The 21,233-nt window shown below is 38.3% G+C and overlaps 3 protein-coding genes across 8 annotated transcripts; 2 read left to right on the top strand and 1 right to left on the bottom strand.

Moving 5' to 3' along the window:
- The first annotated feature begins 448 nt into the window (after nt 1-448).
- LOC135168681 (homeobox protein CHOX-CAD) lies at nt 449-12,276 on the top strand. 5 transcript variants are annotated; one of them, XM_064133097.1, is made up of 4 exons: nt 449-1,619; nt 2,778-2,864; nt 8,698-8,843; nt 9,274-12,276. In XM_064133097.1, the coding sequence occupies exons 1-4, from the start codon at nt 1,046-1,048 to the stop codon at nt 9,538-9,540; spliced, it is 1,074 nt and encodes a 357-aa protein (XP_063989167.1). In that variant the 5' UTR covers nt 449-1,045; the 3' UTR covers nt 9,541-12,276. The 5 variants fall into 5 exon arrangements, with proteins under 5 accessions (XP_063989167.1, XP_063989168.1, XP_063989165.1 ...); XM_064133098.1 differs by having other exon boundaries at nt 461-1,619; nt 2,778-2,843; XM_064133095.1 differs by having other exon boundaries at nt 462-1,619; nt 2,718-2,864.
- A 2,397-nt stretch (nt 12,277-14,673) lies between these two features.
- On the top strand, nt 14,674-21,224 carry LOC135168680 (rhomboid-related protein 3-like). Of its 2 annotated transcripts, none has more exons than XM_064133094.1 (7): nt 14,674-14,902; nt 15,459-15,659; nt 15,863-16,016; nt 18,869-18,947; nt 19,548-19,715; nt 19,931-20,241; nt 20,329-21,224. In XM_064133094.1, exons 2-7 carry the CDS (start codon nt 15,467-15,469, stop codon nt 20,828-20,830), a joined length of 1,407 nt encoding a protein of 468 aa, XP_063989164.1. In that variant the 5' UTR covers nt 14,674-14,902; nt 15,459-15,466; the 3' UTR covers nt 20,831-21,224. The 2 variants fall into 2 exon arrangements, with proteins under 2 accessions (XP_063989164.1, XP_063989163.1); XM_064133093.1 differs by having other exon boundaries at nt 19,527-19,715.
- LOC135168683 (proteasome maturation protein) lies at nt 16,458-18,140 on the bottom strand. Its single transcript, XM_064133101.1, has 5 exons — nt 17,986-18,140; nt 17,566-17,663; nt 17,420-17,480; nt 17,159-17,334; nt 16,458-16,648 (listed from the first exon to the last, which is right to left on the bottom strand). The coding sequence occupies exons 1-5, from the start codon at nt 17,986-17,988 to the stop codon at nt 16,561-16,563; spliced, it is 426 nt and encodes a 141-aa protein (XP_063989171.1). The 5' UTR covers nt 17,989-18,140; the 3' UTR covers nt 16,458-16,560.
- Nucleotides 21,225-21,233: the final 9 nt, after the last annotated feature.

The following is a 21,233-nucleotide window of genomic DNA, read 5'->3' as shown; positions in this document are numbered from 1 at the left end:
AATCCTGAGGGTAATATTTTTATCCGACTTTTCCACCAAAACAAAAATTCACAACGACAAAAAAACCTCAAGACTATCTTCAAAAGTCTAATCCTATCAATAAACCCAACCCATATAGATAAACAACAGATCCATTTACAATCCCCGTTGTCATGTTGAATATCAGCAGTTCCCACATTTCCTTAATTGCTAATTCTCTCAAGATCCATTAAATCAAAAAATAAATCTTCAAACAACGAAATAACTCCATCAAACACTCCGACACCTCGAAAAATTCGAACCTCCTCCTCCCCCCTTCCCCAAACCAGCTAAAATAATTTCGGACAATAAATAATTTTCCCAGCAAATCCCGAGCAAACCGGCTAATAATTTCATAAGTAGAAAAATCACCCTATGATCCGACAGCCCCTTGAAAAATAAATACATAAATAGGGGGCGTGTTGCATCACAGGGCTATATTCGTCGAATTATCATGATCGAAAAACATTCACGAGGGCGCCATTACACTGCCGGAGCACAACTCCCTTTCCCATTGGTGGAATCCAACAGTTGAGTAGTGAGAGTGGGAGTCAGATCAGCCACTGGTAGGCGTTACCTCGGCGACAGTTTACAAGGTGAACAGAATAAACCCAAAAGGAAGCGACGACAGTCGTCACTGTGGCATCGTGTCATCCTGTTATACATCTCCACCGTCTCCTCAATTCTATTTTGGTAAATCCGTTTGTGTCGGTATTTCCGATGATTTTGAGTTATTCTCTGTACTCAGTGAAATAGTGAAACAATTTTTAAATTAAAGTCATCAGCGTCGAGACTCTGGATCGTGCGGGATGAAATTCCCCTAATGAATTGTCGTCTCTAACGGCTACAATCGAATCATCGTCAGTGATTCGTTAGTAATAACTGATCGTTACCACGTAATTACCGAAGTGATATGTAGCGGTAGATAATTTGAGTGTTCGACAATCGTGATAAGAATAATAAACATTGGAAGTGTGACTGGAGGGGGCGAGGGGCTATCGTAGTTGACAATTGGATAAGTGTACAGATGACAGAGATAAGTATGGTATCGTATTACAATCATCTGTCAATGTATAGACAACAGCAGCAGGGTGGAAATGCCCAACAACTGGAGCAGCCGGGCCAGGCTCATGCTCAAGCGCATCAGCATGGTCACCAACAAGCCGGCCCCCAGCAGTACTGGCCAGCGGGTTATGTGCATCATCATCAGGCAGCGGGTGCACAGCAGTACTTAGATCATCCGGATATGTTTGCCTGGCCACATCCCCATGCTCATCCTTACTCACATCTCCAGCAGTATCATCAGCATATGTATCAGGCGCAGAATGAACCGGCCCCAGCACATCAGCCACCGGCTGGTGGAGTTGGCGAGTGGAGTGGTGATGAGGGAAATAATAATGGGGTTGGAGCTGGTGAACCCAGTCCACCCATCACTGTCAGTGGCAGTGAGGTTAGCAGCCCTGGCACGCCGGCATCACCAGTTGGTAATAGTAGTTCTAATGCACCCAATAGTGCATCGAGTACACCAATGAGACCTGCACAACTCAGGAGCCCTTATGAGTGGATAAAGAGGCCATCGTATCAGCATTCGCAAAATCCAGGTAAGTTTTTGATACATAGTAATTAGCATTAAATCGTAATTCATTAGAATTTATGATAATTTTGATCATGTGAGACTTGGAAAGATGAAGTGATCACGATGAGACGAAAGTGTAGAACCCGTTTCAGTCGGCTTGAGGGGGGTTTCAAAAGAGGGGAACGACAACTTATTATTTGAAGGAGAGGGATTTCTGAAATTTCGGTTTAACAAATCTATCGGCCTCCCAGCGCACTTGAAAATTCACTAAGCGCAGCCCGGCTGTGAGGGGTACATCTGACAGCTTTGGTGCCGGGGCACGTCCCCGGAGGGGTCCAAGGTCAGTGGGTAGGGTATGGTAATTAGGCCGAGGGCTTTCAGTTCTTCGACAGTATTCCAATCGTGCAGATGGTCAATTACAGTGCGGGTGAAAAATTTTAAAAATATCAGCAACATGCAGCGTCAAATATTCATCAGACATTGGGTGTACGATTGTTCAGCAGGTGAGACATTCTGCCATTTTCTTTAATGCAAATTTTTCTATCGGATATAATTAATATAACTGGAATACTCCTTTTCGGCTTAATCCTTCGATGGAACTTGAGAAATTTTAATTCTATTGGCACAGCCAACAATTTTCTACGGGAGAATATAAATCTTTGATTGATAAATTCCCTGGTTTTGATCGACTCGATGTTGGACCCTGCGAAGAAATCTCTCGTGTTAACTATTGAAATAGAATGCTCCAGTTAATTTTTAAGATAATGACGGCTTTAATGGGGGGAAAAAATAGCCGGTTGAATTAATCTTTCTCACACTGTCTGACAGGATTTATTTCTCACTCCGTTCTTGTATCATTGGTGCGTGATACGTTGCTCCCCAACGCGGTCTAGATACGGCAAACAATGTAAACATCAGTTAATAGACTCACGCAAACATCTAATTGCCCTCAAATATTTGTGAGATAATCCCCTCTCCCGTACCCTCGTGTCAACCTCGATTTTTACGTCCGTTCGCTGTTGTCGTTTTGCCTGTTGTCTTTACTCAATAATTCGAAAATTATGGAATACGAGTAAAAGACCTCATGAATTATTTAAATGAATATTTTTTCACGTAATCCAAGATGTTGAAGAGAGGAAACCAACGGTGAAGAGTGAATATGATCCAAATACTGCTGTTGCAGCCTGCAGCTTGGCTGGAGGTTCAACTGGTACATTATCGATATACCCAGACCCCTGCAGCCTGGATGGTATGAACATCATAGCCAAAGGTCAACTGGACCATTGTCGCACCCAGTAGACAGTAGATTTGATAAAATTAGTAGTCACGGGGGGAGAGAAGATGAGTTCGCGATAGATTCAAAATTAGTTTTTCAAAATATTTTATAATGACACGTGCAAGGAAATTATTTATTTTATTTTACTGATCAATAAAATCGATAATTTACCCATTTTTTCAATATTATTTAACATTTTGCACATGACTAGAATCACAATCGAACTTTTTCAATTAATATTAAAAATCTATCGACATTTGGCTCGTCTTCTCCCCCCGAATTCGATCTTTCCCCTCAAACAGAGAGAAAAATAGCGGTAACTCTTCAAAAATTTAAACGACGACTCTCCTAGAGGTGCAATCACTCAGGTAGAAGTTACGATTAATAAAATCGTCGGATATTATCAAGAGATTTTTCTCTCCGTTCAGGACTAATAAATCCCCAAGCGCCGTTCCATGTTATAAATCCATTCGCATGCACTGCATCGATAACAATTTATGTTCAAGTAAATTTAATTTGCATGTTAGAGGGTAATGAAGTAAAAGTTGAGATAAAACTGGTGAGGAAAAGGACCATCGTGTGATGATTATCTCGGAGGAGCCACGCCTTTCTCCTCAGTCAAAAGCTCAACTCGCCATTTCCCTTTTTTTTCACCCTCCACGACGGACCAACCGGGGCCCCGGTATCCAGGTGTTTGCGTGCTCACGAGGTCCTTCGAAAATTTATCCGCTCACTATTCACCCTCCAGGCATTCAGAGAAATCCAACCAATGGCCGTTCATTTTCATGAGCACAAACTCGCGTGTCTCCACCACCTCGTAATGGCCGACGTGCATTACATGTACATCGGGAGGGGGTTGTTTCTTCTCTCTTCAGCTTATTGCCATTTCTCACTGATACCCAACATCCATTACCTCAATTTTATGGCTATATTGCACCCGGTACACCTTCAGGGAAGGCTCTTACAGCGCTTGCATGACTGAGAAATGTACGTATTCCAATTTCTCGCGTGTACTTGGATTTTTTTTCCCTCGTCATTTTTTCATTTTCTTTTCTTTTCGGTGGGAATCCAATGTTCCACCAACTACACGCGATTTCTCCCCAATTGGGAGGGGATTTGTTCCCTTCCTGACACTGTGTTACCTCCCGGATCCTCAGGAGTTGGGATATAAATTTACATAACACCCGGAGAGAAATATTCAATAAAAATGGCGTATCTTTTCGTTAATTCCGAGGCTCAATGTAGTTGAGGGAAATTCTAGGGAACCGTTAGGGGACTTTTTTTGACCGATCCCTCATTTTTAGGTGAACCCTCAGTGAAAGGTTTGGGTGCACGTTCAAGTAAAATTGGGAATTCAATAATATTTAGTGAATATTTATTTTCGTGTGAGGGAACGATAGAACAAAATTGAAATTTTGTAATTTTTTATGAGCAACGGGAAACATTTCCAGGGAAAGTTTTCATAACCGGGGAGAGTGGGAGGGAAATAACACATTGATGCAACCATTTATCATCTTCTATCATCGAATCTATGTTAATATTCACTGAATGTTTGACACCCCTGTGAGGTACTTAAATTTTGAGTGGTAGACAGCTTGCTGACGTATTTCATTCAGAAACTTTGGTCAAGGGACAATTGAATTTTCCGCATTGGAGTGTCGGGGCCCTGCACTTGGGTTCCAGAGGTCGATGGCTTGTTTTGTCAACAATGGAAGTCAATTAAACAACGAGCGAAGCTAAGGGTACAGCAACGCCCACAAGGGGCTTAGCGCGGACAACCTTTTCTGAGGCCATTCAAATAATTTTGACGTTGTGACTTCTATTTTCCTCGGAAACTACAAAGGCACGTTGTGACAAATTACCCTGAGTGGTCATATTAGTCGCTCATCATCGTGTAATCCACTGCATCCTCCCGAAAAATCATTTGTAAGACATTTATCATTTTTCGTCAATCGAGGAAGATTTAAGGATTATTTTTTCCATCCAAATTTTGGCCAATAGGATTGCACCATTCGACGTTATTTTGGATGACCAACACGGTATTTCAGCGGAAATTGTTGGAAATTTCACTGGAAATTTTTCATGTTGCCTATAAAAAAAACAAATGATGAAGTAACCCTCAATTGTATCTGACAGATTGGATGGCAATTCGTTGAAAATTATGTCTCATGGTGGAATTCTATCGGTCAAGATTTGGATGGAAAAAATAATTCCCCGAATACCACTCGAACTTCGAAATTATCTGATATTTCCCTCAAGTTTTCCAGAAAAATCACGAGCGCTTCGCGTGATTTTTTGAAAACTTGACACGTTCATTTGTTTGCAACGAACCTATCGGGAAATATCCGATAATTTCGGAGCTCTTGTGGTATTATACGTGAAAATGAAAATTTTCAGAGAATCGTCCGATCATTTGCACATTTTTCGATGTAAATTACGAAGCATCGGCACAACTAGCGAGAAACCCCTCACGATTTCCTCACCTGGTGACTCATCTGGGGTTAACATCTACTTTGTTTGCGTTCAGGAAATGAATTTTGTTTGGAAAAGGTTCTCTCGTTATTCCCTGGGAACAGTAAAAATTCTAAAATTGCAATTTTGAGGGAAAAAGTTTTTGGGACGTAGGGCGATGGTGCGGGGGGACCCTAAAGGTCCCAACTCGACTCTCAACGCCGAGGTAATACAGCATTTGTTCCATTGTTTTCAAAACTCGGCACTTCGTCATTGTGTCAAGGGTCGGGAGCTTAAGCTGACCAATATAATATTTACCGCGTGTACCTGTTATAAAATTGTCTCCGCCAAGTTTTCCGCACCGGAAATACACAGTATATTAGTTGCTTAAGCGTCTTCAACGAGGGAATAAGACTCGTCAGGTAGGGGCGGTCCCAGTCCTTCGACCTTCACCGATTTTTTCGGGCCATGTATTATTTAAAATTTGACCTATTTCTCACCAAAGAAATTGTCGTCACTTGATTTTCAATGATTCACTAAAACTTCGGAGACTTTCCCGACGTTAATCATGATTTTATTTTTCCTTTAGGAAACAACCAGCATCGAATTTTTTTAAACTATCAAAATAAGCCGGATTAATAAGATACTTGGGTTAAAAAATATTAATGTTCATAGAATAGATTCCAACGGCAACATCTTGCGGTGATAAATTTCCTGCCGACGGCCACGATAAACCGACGTATACAAATAGCCAACTCCCACAATGGCATAATAATTGTGACGCCAGTGACGGGCTCCAATAAAAAATCCCCAGACGGGGATGAGCTCGTACATAACTCGAGACGCATCCCCTCAGGATCGTCACCCTACACTTGTAATTTCGAGGTTTGACTAAAACGCAGGCACGCGCTATTCGTATCCGCGAAATGAAAGAGAATCGTTTTAATGGGGTGGGAACGAGTCCCGCGAGTACCGTTTTTCCACCCCAGTAAGGTTTCGGGAGTCTCACATTTTATCCCACTTCTCACCCCCCCAAAGGCCCCATTCATATTCCGCGTTACGCACAGCCGTTACTGTCAACGTTTGAATGTGAGGATATTTTTCATGTTGAGAGTTGGTAATTCTTTAAAAAAATTATTATCGTTGCATAAAATAAATCTGGCAAGTAATACGATCAGTTAAATACCTCAATAATTTATACATTTGCAAAATATTCTATTGCCTTCCAAAAAAAAAATTCATTTTTGCACTCATTGTTAACAAGCGCGTTATAAAAATAATGAATAATAAATTCACGGTCAATCGATAGTTGAAGGCCGAATCAACGGAGTTGATCCCCATATCATTGTTATCAATCTTGTGCTAAAATCCGCGTATTCACACCTTCATCGGTCCCTCTTTGATCCATTCCCCGTCAAACACACACACCCACATATACACACACACGTAAATAGACTGCCTTCCATGCATATGGTACCCTCGTCGATTTGCAAATCTGATACGATCGACCATTTTACTGCTGTTCCACCACCGAATAACACCTCGTAGATTCTCGTGGAATCTCGTAAACTACTGTAGGTGGGTGGAGGTGACCTGGTCGCTGGTTTCTTTATCACACAGATGAAACGCGCCGACGGTAATCCACAAACTGGTGTGATCGACACTGTGGGCTTTTGTTACTGAGCCCGATGAAACGTCAAAGAGACCAACTATAAACAGCAATATCTATTGTATACTAGGATTTTTTTTCTAATGTTTATAGAGGATAGTTGTAGATTATCAATTATTTACACTTTTCTGTGAGAGAATCTAAAAAATTCCACGTAGTTCACTAACTTGTCATTACGGATTTATTTTTGCTACATTAAACAATCAACAATTCTCGAGAGAATTTCGTAAATTTTTCAGACGAGTGACGCATTTAAATGAAATAAAATATTTGATGACGGAATTGTTTATTTAGTTTTTCTACTTTTACCGGTGACGTTTCAATCAAACGTGGAACTAATAATTTAGAGGCTTTTATTTATAGCCAATAAAAACGTCATTCGCGTTGAGGAAACCTTTCTTTATCGTTGAGAAAAAATTTATTTAATATTAACAAAAATGTAAATAAAAATTAATCTCAATTTTGGATACAAACTTTATTGCACGTTAATCTCATAAACCCATTTATTCAATTTAAATACGCAGTACTGTGAGTGTCATCTTGAAAAAATAAATGATCCAATAATTTGCAACTGTTTATCACCGGAGATGAGTGCATCGCGTCGTTCGAAAAATTGTCATGAAAAATGCTCCCTAATTGACATGTTTAGTAAGCAAGGCATAAAAATCCTGGTAAAAATGCCAGACCTCCCACTCTCGTATACCTGACGTGTCGTCGCTTGGAACACCGGTCGTGGACATTTTTCGAAGGTCTCTCTCGCGTTCCAAGTTATCGAGGAGTGGTGGATTAGCGTCTCTGCCTTTGATCTTTCGCCGCTGGTCTTATCTAATCGTGTACTTTTTTTCTCTCTGTCTCTCTCACCTTTCTCGCCATTGCTTGTTCGGTTTTTTTAATGTTCGCTGCTGTCTGGGAGGGACTACAGAAAATTGATTCTTTGAGTCACATTATTCTGAGGTATACATTTTGTGGCTTTTTGGGGGGCTAGGGATGACTAAGTGCCAAAAATTAGAGCTTCGAGGAGGTCGACATTCTTTTGTAATTAATGCCTCGAATTTTTTGGGGGTATGACGAACTGGGAAATTTTTCTATCGATCAGTTGTTCATCTTAAATTTGATCAACAACTCCTTGATTGCCAAAATGATTTTTCGGGGAGGTTTCAAGATATATGATAACTGTCTCAATATTTTTTAACATTTTTTAAATAATTATCTCGTGATAAAATATATTTTTAAGACTAAACAGCAATTTTTCTTCGAGTCTTTTCTCCCTGAAACTTCACCCGTTAATTTCGTCATTGATGCAGCTCCACTCGAATACCCCCAATCGCTAAAATTAACCAGAAATGTAATTGTGCATGTAAACGAAATGTTGATGAGTCTGATGTGGTGCAGATATGCTTATCGTGGAGATTAATTAGTGAGAGAGTTAACACGACGTGCGCGTCGTGTTTTCACGTATCTTATGATAATGCGTTATCGTTTCTCAGGATCCAACTTCTTTTCCTCATTCACAGTTATAACTTGTAGATATCGTTCAATGAAAAAATATAATTGTATCGTATTGCTGTTGGTGTATACCCTGGATGAGTATTTTTGTATGCAAGCGCATGGCTCTTGGTTCAGAGTATTTGTCTTAGACTGTTGACTGTACGGGGTAAAAAGTCAGGGAGATTTTTTTTTTAATAATGGATTTGTGCATTGTTGCAGGAAAAACGCGAACGAAAGACAAATATCGAGTGGTTTACAGCGACAATCAGAGGTTCGAGTTGGAGACCGAGTTCTGCAGCAGTAAATACATTACTATCAGAAGAAAGGCTGAGCTGGCGGCCAAGCTTCAGTTATCTGAAAGACAGGTGATTTTATAAAATTTTATAATGTTAAATGTATTCCAGGGGAATGAAGTTTCAACCCTTACGATACCAAAATTAGGACCTTTGGTATCGAAAGAAAAGGGTCAGAAATTTGGATGAAATGTGAAATGCAGAAGTCTGAGTTTTTAAGATAAAAATCTGATACTGAGACAATTATTTGGCGAATTTCAACAATTAGTCCTTTGCATTAATGTTTACTGGGGGAATTTAGTTAACTCTTTGCCGGAGTAAGTGAAGTATTTGTCACCAGATATTTTTAGTCAACAAAATTAATATGAGTAAAATTCCGTTAACATCTAGGAATTGAACAATTGTAGGCAAAATCGCGAGGAGAACATTCCTTCAATAATTCATCATTGACCTAATTAGACGGATTGGAAGAGTCAACTAAAAAATAATGAATAAATTTCAGGTTAAGATATGGTTCCAAAACCGCCGAGCAAAAGAGCGTAAACAAGGTAAAAAACGATTGGAGTTGGAGCAGAAGGACATCAAGTGTGAGAGCCTCTCAGGCGGTGGAATGGCGAGTCTAGCAGCACTTGGACAAATGACTGGTATGCTAGGTGGTTTGATGCACTCCACGGGCTCACCACCTCTTGCTCTCGCCCCACCACTTCCTCTCGGCCATCCTGGCCATACACATCAGCAAGGCCTTCCCCACTCTGTCATGGGATTGTGACCCGAAGGCACTGGTAATATCGAGTCATGGTCCATTCGTTAATCAGTACTGGAAATTAATCCTCGAATACAATAGTCACCAAGCGAGCTTGATTGATTGATTTATTCCTCGATTGAATTTTCGAACGAATTTTGATTTTCCTCCCCTGACAATTTTTTATAAACGCCGCAATCCAGCACGGCGATGTATCGATCGATGTATAATCAAATCAATAATTATCTGGGATAAGGAAATAATTTCATCACTGAAAAAATATTCTAATAAATTTTTTTTGTGCAGAAATATTTTTCTGTTCTCAAATGAGATAATTTTATTGATATTGATTGGGTTACTATCGATCTATTGATTTGGGCAGTGCGATATAATAAGAATGTACTGTACTAGTGTAAATGCATCGACTCGATATCTTTACCTTTCATTTATCTATTTTTGTAAATAATTATTGCAACAACTTGGGATCCCACGCTGAATGGAGTTGTAAATATATTCGATTGTGCTTTGAAGTCATAAATGTCGCGATATTTGCGTGATAATTTGAACAAGAAACTTGCTGAGGGTCCGTTGTTTTGTTTGTTGATTCTAATTATAATTAATTCATCATTATATTTTCATTTTTTTTATACAAACATGAGTCCCTCCATTACTTGTGCTTTGGATGCATGAAAAGAAATTTATTATAACCGTTAATATTATTATGCTCAGTTATTGTTGTTGAAATTATTTTATTGGATTACAAATTTCCCATCGTTTATTTTAACTCGTCGTTTTAATATATTAAAATCATTTATCCCAGATTGCTTACTGATTATTTTTACATACACGCCCGTGCGTGGAACGAATAAAAAATGAAATTTTTTCAATTTTATGAGATTGCAAATGGACAAATGTAGAGTAAAACATACTTTGCCAAAATCAATGATTTTTAAATATTAATTTTTTTCACATCTTGGGCCGTAATTTTTAGACAGAGGCGTACTCTGGATCTATTTCTCGACGCGAAAAATCGAGGAATAAATCCAAATAAAACATTCCGAACGTGACGTTTGCCCCATAAAGAAATTATAAAAATAAATTGAAAGTTAAATCAGGATGAAAATCAAAATCCATGGAAATAATTTCACACCTGAGTATCTTTGGCCCTATTACAGAGGCGTTAAAATGTTATTCACGGTTGTGTTAATCATAAGAAAATTATTTAGTATCAATTGAAATGCTGTTGTGCAGTGGAAGGGCCTGAGACATCCGACGGATGAGAAAATCTTAATAACGAACTCCTTTGATTCAACGAACCAGCGCAGATACGAAATAGATTTTAGAATGATACCGCAATTTTTATGAAGCATTTTTTATCGCTCTTAATTGTCTAAAAGAATGGTCTCGATGAAATTTTTAATATTTTAAAGAGTGAGATGAAATTCATTCTATTTCTCGGCTTCGGTGTTGAATTTTGTTAATTCATCATTGATGACTGGGTTAATAGCCTGGTCAGTAGTTTGCCAATCTCTTGGAACAATTAAAATTACAAATTAAAGGGAAATAATGAAAGAGAAGAAGTTTTAGAAGAATCACTTTGTTTCAAAGGAGAAGAGGTGAAACGAAACAATTTTCGCAGGCGTTTTTTCTTGATGATGGGCCCTATAAAAATGTTTATATGACAGAGATTAAAAACAGAACTTGTTCATTTTACTGGCGCTTTCAATGCTGCATTTAGGTTATTAATTACTCATATGATTAATTCATCTAGCAGTAGATTAGTTACTTGATCATTTAAGAAAAAAAAATTAGTAATAAAGTTAAGATTACGAAAAGAAGAGCAATCATCAGATTTAGGGGAGCAGTGATGAGGCGAAACAGTTTTTAAGAATATCTAGGAATTTTTATAGTTTTTTTCTAGCTCTTGCTTTTTCCAGAAAAAAAGGGCCTCTAAATATTTCGTGAATCGAAGGTTTGGAATTAAATTCAATAATTGGGTCGTTGCTTCGATACCACATCAATTAATTGATTTATTGCTCAACTCATTAGTTCTAGAATAAATAAATTAATTCAATTAATCACGATTGCACAAAACAATTGATTTGAATAATTGCCACCAAAAATTGTTAAACATTCGCTCACTTGATTAATCATATAAGTGTCGATGCATAACAATTTGGTAAAAGTATCAGGAAATGTTTAGAGATCCATTTTTGTAGTACTCATTCTTCCTATAAAAATAGTCCCTATAAAAATTTGGATGAACCAAAGACTCAAAATGAGAACAATTAATTAATTATTCAGCTGATTAACTCTATAGTCAACTGATTAATTAATTTGATCTTAATCACTCAAAAGTCCTCGGCTGTCTCTCGTCCAGTCTTAGTCCATTTCCCATGTAATATATTAATGATTAAACTACGTAATGCACATATGCCTTAAAACAATTTGATCAGAGTAATCTCGGATGCAATTGTATACGTATTAGTGTCCCATAATATAAAAAAAATTATGCGTACGATAAACAATGTAACATAGACGTTGTTTAAGTGTTTAGTCGATATGAGTGAGCATGAGAAAAGCTATTATGAAGTCGTGTGCCTTGAGTTCAATTAAATCTAAAAAAAAAATATAAAAAAAATTAAATATAATTAGTTGGTAATTACTGACCGCGATATTAATAATCGTTTTGTATTATTGAGAATCTTTGAACAATTTACTCTGTAGAACGAGCAACTTGTAAATAAATAAAAGTAAACGTGACGTGTCATGGCTTAATTTATTGAAAAAACCACACGAACTTATAATTATTGCGTACCTTGTGATTATTTTCTTAGTGATGTGTCAATGAAAAATTTGTGTCTGAATCCTTCGGGAATTAATGAGAAATTATTATCAGTTTTACGTCTAATCAGCCTTTCACCTAGTTTTTTCACGGTTTCTGTGGATTTTGGGATAAAAAATGTGGAGTACAGAGGGTGTAAATCATTCTGATATCATGAGTCAAGTAGTTATGTGTCGTCTAACGTCAGACGTAATCCCACGTGAACTTGTTTCAACATTTTCTTTGGTTATCCGTTGGAGAAATAGGTGTTAGAATGGGGTTTGAGTACGCCCTTGTCTTTTTCTTTCATTCTTGTTCAAATAAAAAGTCTTCCGTTTAAAAAGAGATCAGTTAAGTTCGGATTCTTTTGCGCTATTCGACTTACATTGTGCGAGGCACTCGAATTTTTCTAGAGAATGGGACATTACAAATAAATAATATGTTTATAAGTCATCACTGGTCCTTCCCAGGAATTTAAAAAATTGAGATAATTTTTGGAATAAACAGACGTCTGATGTATTCACTCGCCTGTAGAAACCATAGAAATAGCTCGTTAGGTGGCACATAAATACCAGAATAAAAACGTGTGGTAATGCGGTTTATGTGAGTACCGGGGATAAAACGTTTGTCAGTAGTGAATCCTATAGATAGTACGGGACATGGCTGGTGAAAACGGTGGCAACGAGTCCCTCGGGTGCCCTAGAGTTAACTACCAGATCGATGTCCAACCACCGTTTTCCCCCTCATCCATCCTCTTGTACGTAACTGTAACCCACCCTTCGAATCTACCAACGACTCGCGGGCACCAACTACCCCATTCCCCTCCATCCTTATCACCCACTCCAATGTGTCTGTCTCCCTCGGTTCCTCATCACCTTCTTTCATACCCCCAGGGTAACTTTGCACGAAGCTGGCGCCGAACTCTGACGATGGTTTTCTTTTCTCGAATGCTGGAAACTATTGGGAACAAAGTCACGAGTGAGGTCAAAAGTTGGTGATTCTCTCCTGGGCTTCTCGCACCATATTTACTTCTTCAAGGATTTTCCCTAGTTTTTCCATTCCCGTCAGAGAGCACACGAACGTCTGGAGAGATGAATGGATTTATGTGACCTGTAATTTTTACTGATTATTTCACTCCGGATGGAAAAAAAAATTCTTCAGTTGAAAGGAGAATGAAAAATTCTCAGCAACGCACATCCTCCCGCTCTAGGAGATCTATAACCCCATAAACTTCACAAAAACTTCGTCTTGAATGCACCGAAAATGAGCTACCCGGGGAACGGGTGAGTTAGAAAGGAAAAACGTCTGCATACGCACATATCGTTACAAAAGGCGGATACTGACCACCATTCGTTTTGTTACTGGTGTCCAATGAAATCGATCGAGCGAACCCCCTCGGTATTTCTCCCCAGATAAAAAGACGTGAGAACTGAAAAGGTTGATGCAGTCGGCGCGCTGGGACGATTGGAGGATATGCTGACGGTTTTCAAAGCGAGAAATTCTACGGGTCACGCTACCAGTCGTGTTTTCCACTCTTTTTTTGTGTTCCTTTCTGGACCGAAGCGGCCAAATATGCCGGATAGATACATTTTATGGGGGGGCTATAAAGTGGCGGGCGTCGAGTATCGATGGCTCCAAAGGGGGGGCTAATCTGCGGATGAAAAACGTAATAAAACATTCTTCGACCGAGTTCGAAGATATCTGAGGGTCGGACGGCTTTCAACATCACAGCACCGGAGGTTGACTCCTTCTTTTTCAAGGGACCGGAGACTTGTGATACGATCCAAGGGACGATTCCGGGGATGATTCCACCATCGTACTGGAATTTTCAAATAAATTTGTTTATTTGTTATTTCCTAATATGTCAGCGAAAAAAGGGGTGATCCCATATCGGGGCCCTTTTTGCTCTAGGAGGCCCGGAGCCGAGAAAAACGTGAAAATGAAAAAATCGATTTTAGAATATTCCTGGAGCCCTAGAAAAATCGGAAATCGTCTCACGAATCCAATGGCACCAGCCAAATTGTGCTATCAATGATATTTCCAAAGATATGGATAAAAAACGGGGTGACCCCAAATTCGGGCTAGTGGATGATAGAATATGTCATCCCATTCGTCAGGATTTTTTAAAAACCCAGTAATTTTACTAATTGTCCCTCTGTCTATGCCCTTGACCATTCATAAATTACTTACCAGTCAGCTAACGACCTCTTTGGACGATCCACTCGATTTTCCTCCAGCTACCGCTCTTGTCGACTGTGACATTCAAATTTTCAACTTGAGGATTTAAAAAAAATTGTATCGCCCAGAACTGACGCAATCTCCATCATAAATCAGTGGACATATACTGTGGGAGCAAATCGGTCGTATTTAAAGACACATCATCACTTTAACCGCTGTTTGACTATCGGAATGCACGAGTTATGGGGCCTATAGTGACATAAGAAGCTTTATGAAGTCACTCGCACTCGCTGATAATCTTCTGAACTTTGTACAGTTTTGCTGTGGTGTTGCTCGGTGAAGTTACTCAGTTGACAAGTTTCACTCAATCTATCCACTCTCGCATCAGTAAGTACTTCAATTTTTAAATCTCCAGTCTGTAATTATACAGATGAACAACGGCCTGTGTGCGTCAATTATTTTTATATAAAAATATACATAAAGCGATTTAAGACATTCACAATTCTGTATTCAATGTTGATCAACAATACAGCACGTAATTTAACGTCAACGTTACAAACCTACTGATAAAATATGCGTCAATCTCCACGCTGTGATAACAGGGACGGAAGAATTGATGGTCATTTCAGCGGTAAAAAGAGTTCAAGTCAATTTGAACCTGCAGGCAGTTTATGAGAAATATCTGTCAATCTGAGGGAGATAATGAAGTTTTGGAAATTCACTCCAGAAAAATTTTACTATCTCGCGTAGATTTTCTCATATTCATTAAAAACTGGTCAATAGTGCAAAGCGACTTAAATGATTCTACCGTTTTGTTGCTGACTTTGAATACGGCACGTGTCAAGATACCGAGAAATGTTCCTGCGAAGTTTCTGAGAAAAATTCCAATTGAATGAGAATTATCATCCCCTATAGATTCCTTAATTTTTGCCTTATCTTACAGACGACAAAATGACAGGAGGTGGTGTGTTGAGTATTCGAGAGGTGAATGCTCTCGAAATTGAACAGTTCGAGTGGTTGTTCGGTAACGTGATAGAACATTGCTCAGAAGCAGCTCGTGCAGTTGCCCTTCAGAGACCTTTTGCAACAGTTCGAGGGTTTAAAAAAGCGTTTGGTGATTACTTGGATGCGCTTGATATATACGGTGAGGCCCCCGAAATTAAATACTAATTATTTTAGTAAAATTTACGTTTAAAAAAATGTATCGTAGAGTGAAGTGCACTCGTCAGTGAATGCTGGTGGATTTCTATTAGAACTCGATTAAGAATTGATTTTTTCACGATAAAACTGATATCAACGTGGTTTTTCAATCGCTGAATGCCACTGATAGCTATTCTTTTAATTCAGGAAAAGAATCCGTATTATTGAGCCACCCAGACTTAGCTGGTAAACTCTGTGATGAAAAAAAAATGACGCAAGAATCTGAAAGTGAGCAAAACATCGCGGGAATCAACGCAATGACCAGGGAGGAGAGATTTGCACTTAATAATCTCAACCAAATGTACGTAGTCATTCATCTCAATGCTACTATTGATAGATATCAGAGGAAGTGGCAAATTTATGAGCCATAATTTTTTTTTTAAAAGAAAACTCCGAATAATTCATCACAAAATATTTTTAGAATTCGGATTTATCTTTTTTCATCGTTTCATCACTGGATTGGGGATAAGTCTGTTAAATTTTTTTATTCTCCGTATTTTTGCGAAGGTATAAGGACATTTTTTCATTTCCATTCGTCATCTGCGCGAGGGAAAATCGAGTGGAGACGATTCTGACGGCCATCGAGGAAAGACTAAAAAATTCTAGGGAGGTAGAGTTCAAGACTGCAATTGAGGAAGTCAAGAAAATTTGTAGTCTGAGGATCAACGATCTCGTGTGGCCTGATGCATGACGTAAATCACGAAAGTACATTTATTTTTTTTGACCAATTTTAGGAAATAAATTTTTGTCTTGATGTAGATGTAAACGAGCAGTTTTTTATTGATAATTCATCAGGTTACTTGAAATTGTTGCAAAATTGTGGAATTAAGATCACGAGGAAAACCTTACAATAAGTTGAGACTTCGTTCCACAATAGCGTGCGGCTGGCCCATTTGCTCTCTGAATTCGGAAGTGTTGAAGACATCTTCGAATCTGAAATAAACAATTATCGTTCATTGGCATTTCCATTAACAAACCCCAGACGGAATTCTAATGTTTTTTTCATTACGTTTCTAAATGACGAGGGATTTTAAGAAAATGTAGAAAAATCTCTTTTGGACATTTGGATATTAACAAAAAATATCTACTTTATTTCAGCTCGAAGAACATAAATAAATAAATTTAGTTTCACGGCCTATCCTTTGAAAGAACGTGCTCGTTCAAGTAATTGATAAGCCATGTACTTATTTGTGGCTCGATAATTATTTGAACAACAAAAGCAATTAGTAAAATCCTACAGCATTATTTAGAAAAGTGCTTCATAATCTAAAATGTTTTTTTTTCCTGAGAGACACAACCAAACTAACAGAAAATGAATGCATGAAATGAAATAGAATGAAGGGATGTGCATCTCATAAATAAAATATCGAATGAATTGTAGATAGACAATTTCAGAGTCTAGACTCGTCGTTGTTAACCAAAGAAAAATTAGAAAATAATTACCCAATGTCTTCATCCCGCCCCAGCAGAACATCCCTCATCAATCCCGAAGAGGGTAAGAAAGGATGCCTTCCGACCTTCTCTGTAGCTTTGATCTCCATAGCAATGCGCAGAGGTGCATGGAGTCCTTGAGTATTTCTCAACATCACCAAATCACGTTTCAGTTTATTCTGGTGGAACTGAAAAAAATCAAATCAAATCATTCCACCTCAAAATTAATTGCTCTAGTAGAATTTCGATCCTGTTGAAATTTTTGGTGATTACGTTTTTCTCTGAGGCCTCCAGTGGATGAGAAGTTCCTAGTTTTTGCGCTGCTGCTGGCATGCTACAAAAATAAAATGTAATTGCTCAAATCTCCAAGTACAACTTTAGCATAGTGAGTGATTAAATGACCGTATAAAAAAACTAACCCCAAAATCATGGGATCTGGTACTCCATAGGTACCGCTGTTCATGCCAAACTCCTCAGCAAGTGGAGTTTTTGCTTTCAAAGGGGGTAATCTGAAACTCTGAAAGAAAAAACAGAGTAAATTATTTTTCTTGAAATCTGGAATGTGTCTTTCAGGGTAAATTATGAGATTTCTTCTGAAAGCGATTGTGTAAAATCACCTCATTTCTCATATTAATAAATAAGCATTCTTGATTATGACAAAAAGGATCTGTAATTGTCAGGGCATTGTCTTAATTACCTCCCGGAAAAACAAAGGAAAAGATAATTGCACTGAAAAAGCGTAATGTCATTGTGAATCTAACCTCTACAAGCAATAGATTCTGTTTTCCGAAATAAATAAACAGTGAATGACCCATTAGGAGGAATAATTGATAACTCACCATTTTAACTAATTATGAGAATGCACTTAATCACAATAAATTCAATATGATTTCAATGCAATTGGAATAATTCAGAAGACACTTCCAATCCTTTAAAACCACTAAGAGAAACCGAGGGCTTCACCTGCCTTCAGGCATATCTGATGGTCAAAAAGTCCTCGGTAGTACAGGTATCCATAGAAAATATTTTACCAATCAAGGTTCTTAGGTGTGAAGCCATCCGACAGATGGCGAGACTGACAAAGTGGCTGTCGCGCGGTAAAATGTAATTAGTAGAATCAGCCAAAGGCGATATTGAATTAATGATGACATTAAATACTCTTTTGACTTCGAATAAAGATTTAGTATAAAATAGTATATTTCGATACGATTCCGAGAAAGAGTTTTGCAATATTTTTACTAGTACCCTAAGGACCCTTTTCCCGTGAGGATCGAACCCTATTTTTCGAAAAGTTTTACTCACCCCTAATCAAGGAAGAAATATTAAAGACTGAGAAATTTGATAGATTGGAATGAACAGGGCTGATGATGGGGCTATTGAGAGCACAGCCTTGGCCAAAGCCCTTCTTTCTTATTTCATTCATTAATTGTTATTTAAATGTCGATGATGGAGGGGATCCAAGAAATGCTTGAGGTTTTCATGATAAAAAATGGGATTGCAATTCAGTTTCAACTCTTGGACCGCTCTAATACCCATCGAATCATCGTCTAGTCCAATTCATCACCTCTGGGGTGCAAAAGTGTGGAGACGCTCCTCCAGAATTTCGTCAAGAACGATATCAACAACGTAATTTTCGTTCAACATATCCAAAGAAATTTTTGACTAGAGGATTTCACCTGCCGTAGGATAATTTTTCATTTATTTGTGGTTTTAACGTTCCAGGAGTTTCGACTTTCTCAGGATGACTGATGAATTAAATCAAGAGGAGCATGAAGGCACCTCTCATCAGCACGATCATTCGGTAAGTCTTTACGATGACGATCCTTCGCTCATTAATTTATTCTAAAAGGTTTTCATATCAGTCTCTGAAGACTGAAATATAGAGGGAAAACTGTATCCTGCTGGAAGGTTCTGTATAAATCGTCCCAGTGTACCTCAATAGTGTCTCGCCAATTTAGTTCTAATACTGTCATCGTGACAGGTCATCGAAATATAGGCCATCTCTCCGCATTAAAGTCTGCTTAATCAATTATGATTTAAAAATGAACTTGTAACTAATTAATGATTATTTTACGATCACCTATGACAATACTACGACATTATAACGATCTAATAATGATTATTTTACGGTGAATTTTGTATCAAATTTAGATTATTATACATTCTATGTTGATGATAATTACGCGTAGAATAGTGCGAGATGGAAGTGGATTGAGCTTAGAAGAATTTAATTTCTAACAATAATTCGTTCCATTGAACTCTCATTGAGATTTTTTTAATGATTTAATAATCTTTTAGAATCATTTGGCAAATGACTTAATTAGATAGAATTGAACTTATGATGTAACATTGAGATGAACAGTTACTATTTGACTTGTAGCACTGGAAGCGAATTTTCCAGGAATATGATCTCAACGGTGATGGGAAAATTTCGTACATTGAACTCAAGGCGATGACCAGGGATTCTGATGCCACTGATGACATCTCACCTACAGTGATGAGACTGACAATGCACAAAGCTGATGTTGATGAGTCAGGGTATCTGGATTACCCAGAATTTATGAGCATGGTGAGACAACTAATTCCAGTAATTCATTAACGACAACATACCATAAATAAAATTACTGTTATCATCACTATCAATTCCCTGTCCATTCAGTAGAAAATGTAGCACTAAATCATTGTTCGTCTAAAGGGGTAAGAAGTATGAATAGTCATTCCAGAGAAACGAAAATTGTTTTCCCCAATATCTAGTTCTATTATCTCGAAGCTATCGATTTTCAGGTGCAGGGAAAAGACAGGCTGGGAGTCTTTGAGCGTTTCTTGAGTCAGTATGTCGATAGTGTGGTCCCCAACAGGCCCCCTCCGACCCCACAATTGACTGAGCGACCTTCTCTAAATGTACCTGACAGGCGATACGAGAAGGAATATCGGTTTCGACCGCCTCCATTAACTATGATCATCATATCAATTATTGAAATTATCCTGTATATCTATGATAAACGATATGGTAGAGCTGGTGAGTTGTTCACTTATCAACCCACTAAGAGATACGAGGTATGGAGGTATCTGACGTACATGTTTGTACATAATGGGTAAGTTCATTATTTACGTTGTGAGTAAAACAATTGGAATATATTATAAACGAAATATCCTAATTACAATAGTCCACTTGCTTTTAGAACAATTCATTTAGTGGGAAATTTACTGGTCCAAATAATGCTGGGAATCCCCCTGGAAATGGTCCACCGATGGTGGCGTGTTCTTATCATATACTTGGCTGGTGTGATAGCTGGCTCCCTAGGAACATCAGTGGTCCTTCCTTTCACGTCTCTGAACGGTGCATCAAGCGGTGTTTATGCACTGATGACAGCCCATCTTGCCGCAATTATAATGAATTGGCAACAAATGAAATGGGCGGTATTGCAAATCATTGGATTCGGTATTCTAGCGACTTTGCACATAATACCGAATATTTATCATCGTTATGTACTCCATGAAACCAAGGGAATTGGGTATGATGCACATTTAGCCGGTGCCCTTGCGGGATTGTTAGTTGGGATCAATGTTCTTCGTAATCTTAAGGTGACAAAGTGGGAACGAGTGGTTTGGTGGGTCAGCATCCTCACTTATACTACTCTCATGACTGCTGCAATACTTTGGAATATCTGCAGGACGCACTGAGAGCTGCCTTGGAAAGTCCAAAACCAAATTTTTTTTCTGAATACATTATGGCACTAGTTAAGAGTCTCTCTCTGCGTAAGTAGTATGTCCGTTCCTTTGTGCGACCGGACGTACTTCTGTTCCCATACGGAGAGAAATATTGTAAAAAGTGGGGAACCCAAATTTGAGGGGCGGCCATTTATTCTCTGATTAAACAAATATAATGTTAAGGATGCGATGATATGGATGACGAATGACAGTGATTTTATAACTATAAGGGGGGAAAATTGTTATTATTGTATCAATTAGATGGGAAATTATGCGCTGAAGTGTAAGAAAGTTTTTTATGAAATGTTATTTAGTTCTATTATGATCCATATTGGCTATACTTTTGGAAAAAGTTTACTGCTAGTACCTTGTCTAA

Source organism: Diachasmimorpha longicaudata, chromosome 13 (assembly GCF_034640455.1).
Source record: "Diachasmimorpha longicaudata isolate KC_UGA_2023 chromosome 13, iyDiaLong2, whole genome shotgun sequence".
NCBI lineage: Eukaryota > Metazoa > Arthropoda > Insecta > Hymenoptera > Braconidae > Diachasmimorpha > Diachasmimorpha longicaudata.
Note: the sequence above shows the minus strand (reverse complement) of the source record. Positions and strands in the feature narration are given on the sequence as shown.

Bases quoted from the DNA above. Each gene is read 5' to 3' on its own strand.
- LOC135168681 (XM_064133095.1), top strand. From the start codon at position 1,046: ATGACAGAGATAAGTATGGTATCGTATTACAATCATCTGTCAATGTAT. The intron at 2,865-8,697 runs GTCAACTGGACC...GCATTGTTGCAG, and splicing joins TATGAACATCATAGCCAAAG to GAAAAACGCGAACGAAAGAC. The intron at 8,844-9,273 runs GTGATTTTATAA...AATAAATTTCAG, and splicing joins TTCAGTTATCTGAAAGACAG to GTTAAGATATGGTTCCAAAA.
- LOC135168680 (XM_064133093.1), top strand. From the start codon at position 15,467: ATGACAGGAGGTGGTGTGTTGAGTATTCGAGAGGTGAATGCTCTCGAA. The intron at 19,716-19,930 runs GTGAGACAACTA...ATCGATTTTCAG, and splicing joins ACCCAGAATTTATGAGCATG to GTGCAGGGAAAAGACAGGCT. The intron at 20,242-20,328 runs GTAAGTTCATTA...ACTTGCTTTTAG, and splicing joins TACATGTTTGTACATAATGG to AACAATTCATTTAGTGGGAA.
- LOC135168683 (XM_064133101.1), bottom strand. The intron at 17,481-17,565 runs GTTAGTTTTTTT...TTATTTTTGTAG, and splicing joins CCAGATCCCATGATTTTGGG to CATGCCAGCAGCAGCGCAAA. The intron at 17,335-17,419 runs GTAATCACCAAA...GATTTTTTTCAG, and splicing joins TGGAGGCCTCAGAGAAAAAC to TTCCACCAGAATAAACTGAA.